At 41.0% G+C, this 8,468-nt stretch overlaps 1 protein-coding gene and 2 long non-coding RNA genes across 3 annotated transcripts; all 3 read right to left on the bottom strand.

The window, feature by feature from the left end:
• Positions 1-1,452: 1,452 nt before the first annotated feature.
• LOC120435231 lies at positions 1,453-3,674 on the bottom strand. The gene is made up of 7 exons (XM_039604352.1): positions 3,573-3,674; positions 3,360-3,477; positions 3,194-3,285; positions 2,969-3,083; positions 2,185-2,352; positions 1,904-2,059; positions 1,453-1,667 (listed from the first exon to the last, which is right to left on the bottom strand). Exons 1-7 carry the CDS (start codon positions 3,624-3,626, stop codon positions 1,453-1,455), a joined length of 918 nt encoding a protein of 305 aa, XP_039460286.1. The 5' UTR covers positions 3,627-3,674.
• Positions 3,675-4,564: 890 nt separating this feature from the next.
• LOC120438012 lies at positions 4,565-5,649 on the bottom strand. The gene is made up of 4 exons (XR_005611586.1): positions 5,501-5,649; positions 5,274-5,375; positions 4,801-5,033; positions 4,565-4,704 (listed from the first exon to the last, which is right to left on the bottom strand). It is a non-coding gene; the product is annotated as an uncharacterized LOC120438012 (long non-coding RNA).
• A 397-nt stretch (positions 5,650-6,046) lies between these two features.
• Positions 6,047-6,636, bottom strand: LOC120438016. The gene is made up of 3 exons (XR_005611590.1): positions 6,527-6,636; positions 6,197-6,314; positions 6,047-6,100 (listed from the first exon to the last, which is right to left on the bottom strand). It is a non-coding gene; the product is annotated as an uncharacterized LOC120438016 (long non-coding RNA).
• Between the last annotated feature and the right edge of the window lie 1,832 nt (positions 6,637-8,468).

Below are 8,468 nucleotides of genomic sequence, written 5' to 3'. Positions count from 1 at the left end.
TCAGCATGCCATCATGTTTGGCAAAGGCCTGATAGCAAGCCATTCACTTGATTCGGGTGTGTGGGAACAAGGATGCATCTAAAAGCTGTAGGACGGTAGTTTCGAGGACCGGATTGGGCACCCCTGAACTGATGAAGAAAATGCACATTAAAGATAATATAAACTTACTGAGTGAAGTAATATCAAGAGGATTCCTTTAGCTCCTATTGGGTTGGTTCCTTGATCAATGCAATACAGAATCATTAATCTGGTTTTATGTAATGTCCTTAAAACATGTCAAAATGAGGCTCACTAGTCTGTGTGGCCTCCACATGCCTGTATGACCTCCCTACAACACCTGGGCATGCTCCTGATGAAGTGGCAGATGCTCTCCTGAGGGATCTCCTCCCAGACTCCTGGACATTTTGTGCTGCAGTTGGTGGATGGAGCGAGACATGATGTCCCAGATGTCCTCAATTGGATTCAGGTCTGGGGAATGGGCGGGCCAGTCCACAGCATCAATGCCTTCGTCTTGCAGGAACTGCTGACACACTCCAGCCATATGAGGTCTAGCATTGTCTTGCATTAGGAGGCACCCGGGGCCAACCGCACCAGCATATGGTCTCACAAGGGGTCTGAGCATCTCATCTCAGTACCTAATGACAGTCAGGCTACCTCTGCCGAACACATGGAGGGCTGTGCGGTCCCCAAAGAGATGCCACCCCACACCAAAACTGACCCAATGCCAAACCGACATGCTGGAGGATGTTGCAGGCAGCAGAAGGTTCTTCACTGCGTCTCCAGACTCTGTCCCAAGTGCTCAGTGTGAACCTGCTTTCATCTGTGAGGAGCACAGGGCAGGAGTTGGGCCCTCATACCACCCTCATGGAGTCCATTTCTGACCGTTTGAGCAGACGTGCACATTTGTGGCCTGCTGGAGGTCATTTTGCATGGCTCTGGCCGTTCTTTCCTACTGCACAGTACTTTCCCTTACCATTTGTTTCCTACTCTTTTACTTCTTCTTTGATGACGGTTGTCTTTCTAGATAAGCAATTTCATTTGCTCTGGGGCGAGTCAGTGGCTCGGGTGCATTCTGGGACTGTCAGTTCACCAGTGTGCTGGCATGCTTCTTAACAAACACATCACTACAGCAAACATATCAATTGTACTTGCTGATTTCTTCGACAAAACACTGAACAAAAAATTTACTTGTGAGTGTGCTGCCTCGTGCTTTTAAATTTTGTGATAATTTGAGCAGCCCAGAAAGCATCCCATAAATTAAATTATGTTAGTCTATCTGAACATGTACACTAGTCATTAAATTACATGGGAAAGCATGATTATGGGTAAACAACTGCACCAAGGAAATTCCATTTTTCTTCTCAAAATGTAAAATGTCTGTTGAAAAATCACATTAAACAGAGATGTGATTAACTTTTTATTTTACCAAAAATAACATCAATGGTGACACAATCAGTCTTCATCAGAAGTGCTCAAATCACTCTCAGTGGCATCGTCTGGAATGTCTTCTTCCTCCTCCGAGTCCATTTCAAGGAGTGGTTGGTAGCTGAGGATTCTCTTGTACATGTCCTTTACTTTGAGCATTTCAGCTTTCACTTCACTTTGTTTTTTTAAAACCAGGCTATGGAGTCCCTTCTGTGCATCCTCCGACATGCCAACAAGGGAGGCTGTAAAAAGAACAAAACAAATAAATATGAGTGAAGTAAGAAAAACAAACAAACAAAAAAAAAACCCTCACCTCATAAACACAAGGAATTAGGATCCTGTAATTAAACTTTTTTTTAAAGGGAGAAGGCAGTTAGCTAGCAATCTAGATATAGGTAAAAGATCCAGTAAGACTTTAGCATCTGCTCTTATTTTCAATTGATTCATCAAATAATTAACAAATAAAATATGTGCTTACAGTCTGAGGAGATTGTCCCCAACACCACAGATCGCATTTGCAACACTGTCCAGTGATGCTGCATCTCCCTGCAAAGGATGATCTCCTCCTCTCTCAGGCGCCTCACAGCCATCACCTTCTCAAAGACCTTTCTCTTTGTCTGGAGTTCAGCAGCAGCTACAGTTTAACAACATCAGATGGGAAAACATAGTAGCACGTTATGACTCAAGAACCAAACATTCAACTACTGCTCAGATACTGGGAGTTTGTTTAAAAAGGATATTTATAAATCAAGAGCTTACGTTCACTTGTGCTCTGCCAGAGCCAAATATCGGTCTGGATGAGGGCATCACTGGATACAATTTGCTTTGTTGGTTCAGCAAGCTTGTTGTAGTCGTCAACAGCAGCCGCCAAGCGTTTCTTCTCATCTAAGATGACCTTGCGAATTCTGTGTCGCCTCTTGTTGCTATCTGTAAATAATCATAAAAAATTCACACCTTCACATAATGTATATAGTTACATTTTAATCTACACTCATCAATTTGTTTGCTAGAACACGCATCACATCCAGATTAAACAAACCTGGATCTGATTTTATTCTGTTTACAAAGTAGCTGTACAAACTAAGTATCAAACGGTCCATTTCAAAGAAACTGGGACGTACCATTTTGTCTGTAAACACTTTGTGTTCGCACTCTGATGATGACAACAAGCTCCTCTATTCGTGCCTGCAACGCTCCAAGGCTGCCATCAGTTTGATCACTTTCTAAGTGAGAGGAATATTAATCAGAATACAGGATGAGTAACAGTCACCAAACTACAGTGGACTCTGTAATCACTGACTTGATGATATTCATTATAAGACATCTGTATGTCGGTGTTCAGGTTTATAAAACCAACTAGTACGACATCATTTCAACCCAGGTTCAATCCAATTTGATGAAACGCAAAAACTCTGCCATAAATTCCACTTTTACAAGGCTTATTTTTCATTGTTTGTTGACACTGTCAGAAAGATATTAACTCTACCTTAAGTTCTTTAATGAGGCCATGGTGGGTCCTATGGTGCATTATATTGAGACTCACCTTCAGCCCATTTCTGCACATCGGCCACCCATTGCTGCAGTGTGTCGTCATCCACACCCAGCTCATTTTTGGTCGCATTCAGGCTCTCCACTTGTTCTCTAAGGATCCTTATGATCTAAGAATACATTAATAAATGTCATTCACATTGATGTTTTTAGAGTACAGGTGTTTTTCCCCCATTACCACACACATTAAAATGGTTTTTGAAAAAAAAAAAAAAATCACCTTGAGATATCTCTGGCTCAAAGTGCGGCCCAGTTGTTCCACTTTCCTTTTGTTCCAACCCAAAGCCAGGAGGGTCAGCATGTCTGTTCGCCCTGCATTTCAATTAGTATACAAATAAGAATTAATGAGCAGGAGACTGAGTGGAATCTCAGACACAGACACATACCTGCTTTAGACATGTACTTCGTTGTGATGGCCGCCCTAGACAGGAAACTGTTTACTTGTTCCACCTCTTCTCCAACTGTAGAACCGGCCCCATCCTGAAACGCACCTCCCCATTTGATCTATAGAAAGGAGGTCACAATACATGACTGCTGAATTCATTCAACCTTATAACAAAATGTCTCAAACTAATCCAAAAATACAAGCTGCAGTATACCTCGCATTTCCAAGTGTGAGCCTTTGCATGCATGACGGAGAGAAAAGGACGCATTGACAAGAGGTTCCTCAGCTCAGGGCACTGCTGAGCCACCTTGGTTAAATAGGGAAATATTTACAGGCCACATCGGAGCAAAGGAACGTAATATGTCCTGGGACGTTAGCTGCCAACTTCCTCTGGAGAGAAAAAGGGGTAAGCAAAGATCTCCCTCGAAACATGTTCAATGCAGCTAAGAGGACTCCGTGGCGACAAACAGCTATTTCCATGCCCTCTTCATCCAACTTCCCAGTGGACTTTTGGACGACTCCTTTGCTGCAGTCCAAGATGAAGATCCGCACAACCCTTTCCCCGGGACCTATACACTCAAAGATTTTAACATAAAAGACATGACATGATTAAGCCCTATCAGGGACAAACTTTTTAAAACAAATGCATAACAATTAGCTGAATTAGTGTTAAGTCACACAAGACCTCATATCTCCCCAGGACAGCACTGATAACACAAAATAAAAATCATGTTGTTTTTGTTTGTTTTTTTAAATACACATGGTGACAAAAGAAAGTATACATTAAGATAAAGTAAAGTAAATAATATTACGACAACACCAAGAGAAAAATAAAATAAATATCCACCCATCCATATATGTATACACACACACACACACACACACACACACACACACACGTATGTGTATATGGTTATGGCATTAACGTCATTTTAACAAGATTAACGCTAACAGCACTAATATATATGTGTATCTTACATGATTTGTGTGTCTCTGGATGTATTTCACAAACTCAGCAACTTCCTCATCTTTTTCAATGAAGACACATTCAAAGTTCCCCTGCTCTGAAGTGCTGAACAAACACAGTGACAGTTGTTTGAAAAGAAACATTAAAATACATTTTTCTACAAATCCATATTTGATTTATGTACACAATGCATAACATACCTTGCACTAGATTGAAAGCGATAAAGCTTACGGTTTCCATCAACTGAGACGGCAAGCATGTCTGGAGTGCAGGCAGGGCAGCTAAAGCATGGCTCCTTGCACATCCTGTCCACCTCAAACTTTACAGCACTCCACTCCAAGAAACTTCTACTGAAGGCATCAGCTGATATTCGGCCAGTCTTTTAATAGAGGGCATACAACAGAATATTCAAGGACAGTCATCATAAACATTGATTTGCACAATTTCCTTAAACTTGGCAAATTTAGAAACTCACCCTTCCAAAATGGGCTGTTCGTTCATCCAGCATTTTGACAAATGCCTTAAGTGACATCCCTGGTGCAGCCTTCTTAATGTCATAGAAAGACTGAAAGACATCCATTGAAAACAGGGTGCAGAAATTTAAGGTGCCAGGCCAATATCCACTACCCAGGATGTCCTTAACTGAGGGGGACCACATTAGGTCACAGCTGGTGCAGCTCACCACTGGCAGTGCAAGGTTATAACGGCCTTTAGAAAGGATAAGGATAAATTCAGTCATGGCTCAAAGCACTCATTTTTTTCATGTTGTGAAGATTTCATGTTGTTTTCAAATTGATCTGGTAAATCCAAATGACCTTTGACAGGTGCCCACATACATACATACTGCGGGCCGAGGGCAATTCAAACCAAGATAGCAATGCACAATTTGCAATTAAACCTCCAAACACATCTATTGTGTATGTAGTGTGTGACAAAAGGGCAACTTACCATTTATGGTTACAAGAGCCACAATTGAGCCGGGTGAAACCTCAACGTTACCTGCTGGGCAGTCACACACATGGTCTGGCCTTTGGACAGGCAACAGCCGAACTAACATTAAAACACACAATATATATATAAAAAGAATTGGAAATTAACTGATACACAATAAATATACAATAACAGCACCCACTCATAGTACATAGCAAGAAACGCATAAGACTTAAAAACCGTACCTATTGGCTTGTGAAACTCTGATGAAGGCTGCAAAAACCCTCCTGTTACTGCCTCTCTGTTGTGCAGGACAAAGCGTGTGTGAACTGCAATATCACAGTCAGCACAAAGGAATGGAAGAGGCAGGCAGTCCAGACACCTCACAACTACTTGTTTGCCACACACGGTGTGACTGTGGATCCAGAGTAGCTAACATATTGTCTATAAGACAAGGCCTGGCCTCTTTCCACTTTTGCGAGGACACCATATTTCTGATCGCCCAGTGAGTAGCAGCTGACTCAGACGACGTCTCACAAGTCATGGCTGTGTCCTCTTCTCCATCCTCCAACAACTGAAGGAGCTCCTGACGAAGCACCTCAGTTCCATACACTAACAGAAAAAAAAAAGAAAGAAAGGAAGAAACTCTTCCACATAGTGAAAAACACTCTAGGCAGTATGTTTCTTAGGACTGCACAAAAGCCCTGCCTAACTCAACTATAACAACAAATATAAAAGTAAACAGAAATCACAATATATACAAGAAGGTAAAGTACCTTTTGTTGGGTTGACACTGGTAACATAACTAGTTTCTTCACGTGGACATTGATGCTGATCTCTGGACACTGGGGGGAAAAAAGAGATTGAAGAATATTTAATTACTGAAATTGTTTGGTGAAAACAAGTTGTGAGATAAAACCAATGGTTGTGTGAACACTGACCACGTGGCATGCAAGTAGTACTTCGACTGGTTGATGGCCTTTGAGGAATAAAATCTCCCTGTCTGTCACGTTTTTTCCAGCGCACTGGTCTTGGCTGAGGTTCACTCTGTGCATCATTCTACGCAATTAACAAGGAACAAAGGGAACACCTAAAATACAGTCTATGATTAAAGCAAAGATTATCAAACATCTTAAGTTAACCAACTTAATTTGACATAAACTTGTATATACACATATATAAAAATTGATTTAAAAAAATTAATAATAAAATAAAATTAAAATAAAATAAAATAAAATAAATAAAAATTAATAATATAACGTTTACTTTACCTGCATATCTTGAAGGAGTTCGTCAGCAGCCTGAAGCTCTTCCTCCAGCTCGGGATCCTCTGAATCACTCATTTTCAAGCTAAAGAGGAAAGAGATTTTGCAGAACTCAGTGACATAAACACATAACTAACGCAACTCAAATGATTTTCAGTCTTGGTGCTCCGGTTAACGTTAGCAATTAACGTTAGCATCAGCCGTTTATAACGAGCTAGCAGAACTCTTAGCGCAAAAACTGCTTTACGCACCATGTGAGGGTATTTTGCAACACACAAGTCCTTTAACGTTTGTAATAGATTTAATCCATCGTTTGATTAAATGGCTAATGCTGCAGTAGCCACGTGTAGGTAGGTTACCTAGCAAGCATGCTGACGGTAGCTGTAGCCATTTTTAAATGCATTAAATCGTTTCCGAGATCAGTCACCCCTGTTTGTTTGAAGCTTTTACGAAAAACAAACTTTGAAACACACTTCAAGGTATTACTTTAAATATATGTATTTTTTTACATACCTGCATTAGAATCAATTAGTTCCGCCTCATTTTCTTATTCTTATAAACGGGTCTCTCCGTTCTCCCATCATCCTTTGCTTACACCGGTTGCGTCTGATTGGTTGGAGCCGAGCGCATCCAAAACTAACAGGAGTGGTGAATTAATCTATAAATGTGTTTTACGTGTGAAATGAAAATAATAAACCTAACAAAGGATTATGTACATTAAATCTGCGCACTTTCAGATCGTGAATCACTTTGGAAAACACTGTGTGATGGCCACAACATGAAGCGATTTTATTGTTGAATTATCAGTGATACTTTCATGTGTTTTTGTTGAGAAATGTTAACGATATCATTACAAGAAAGCATTAAATTCGGGAGAAAAACCCGTTCGCGGAGAGGGTCCCCGGTTCTTTAGTTAGATTGTGCTTCACGGCGTCATGTTTCGCCGTGTAAATGGATGGCTGGAGCCTCTGCTTGAAGCGTCTCTGATCGCCGCGAGCGGGATCATATTGGAATGAATTGACAACCCACAGCGTCACATAAAAACGTGGAAGGGTACCTTTAGCGTCAGCATGAGAAGTTAAGGGACGTGACAAATCGTCAGTATTTTACGCCTCGGGAGTGAGAACGGGTTGGTGATTTAATAAGTATCTGAGGCCGAGACCACAGGACTGTAAAACATGATTGTTGGCCTTCATATCTGTACTGAACAGTCATTTAAGATTAGCTAGTTGTTAGAGTGAATTGTTAATGTTTGTCATTTTTATGCTTGCTAACTCTGATGATAGGGATTCCACTGTCCTTCCCCCCAGATTCTCGGGGTTCTGGGTAGGGGGCTGTAATGTTTTATTGTAGATACATCCTATCTGAAAGATCTGTTTGATGTAAGCTTCCTGCCCAGCAGGAGGTCTCTCTTACACACACACACACACACACACACACTGCCTCGTCTTTGTAACCAAGGGGGGGGGGTTAAGAGGGGAGGTACGTGTTGTAAACTATTGTGTGAACTGTAACAGTTTGTCAATAAATAGCTGCGAGGGAAGCTGCTCTTTGAAGGACTTTGGGCTGGAGACAGGTTAGGAGCGTGTAACAGGGCAGCCCTTAGCGGCTGGAAACACAGTGAGACGGACTAAGGCAAGTGCAGTGGAACAAAGCATTTATTTGCCATACAGCTCTCCTTACAACAATTCACTTCGAGCTTCTTCACAGCACAATATATCCTCCTCTAATGACAACCAGCAGCCTTAAATATGTTCAGCTGTCACAGACCAAACCATTATTCCACTCTTAGGTAAATTCTTAAATCCCAACCTTCCACCACAGTATACAATATATCAATTAGAATAAATAAATACATAAATACATTTCACATTTTTATATTAATAAATATTTCACACTTTAATGTTACACCAAACCCAATATTATAAAACCCAGAAACCCAAGCACA

This window comes from Oreochromis aureus, linkage group 3, assembly GCF_013358895.1.
Source record: "Oreochromis aureus strain Israel breed Guangdong linkage group 3, ZZ_aureus, whole genome shotgun sequence".
Taxonomy (NCBI): Eukaryota; Metazoa; Chordata; class Actinopteri; order Cichliformes; family Cichlidae; genus Oreochromis; species Oreochromis aureus.
The sequence above is the reverse complement of the archived record's forward strand: the minus strand, read 5'-3'. Positions and strand labels throughout refer to the sequence as shown.

Coding starts and splice junctions, on each gene's coding strand:
- LOC120435231 (XM_039604352.1), bottom strand. CDS start 3,626: ATGCGTCCTTTTCTCTCCGTCATGCATGCAAAGGCTCACACTTGGAAA. Junction 2,060..2,184: donor CTGGCAGAGCACAAGTGAAC/GTAAGCTCTTGA, acceptor GTTAAACTGTAG/CTGCTGCTGAACTCCAGACA. Junction 1,668..1,903: donor GGGGACAATCTCCTCAGACT/GTAAGCACATAT, acceptor TTCTTTTTACAG/CCTCCCTTGTTGGCATGTCG.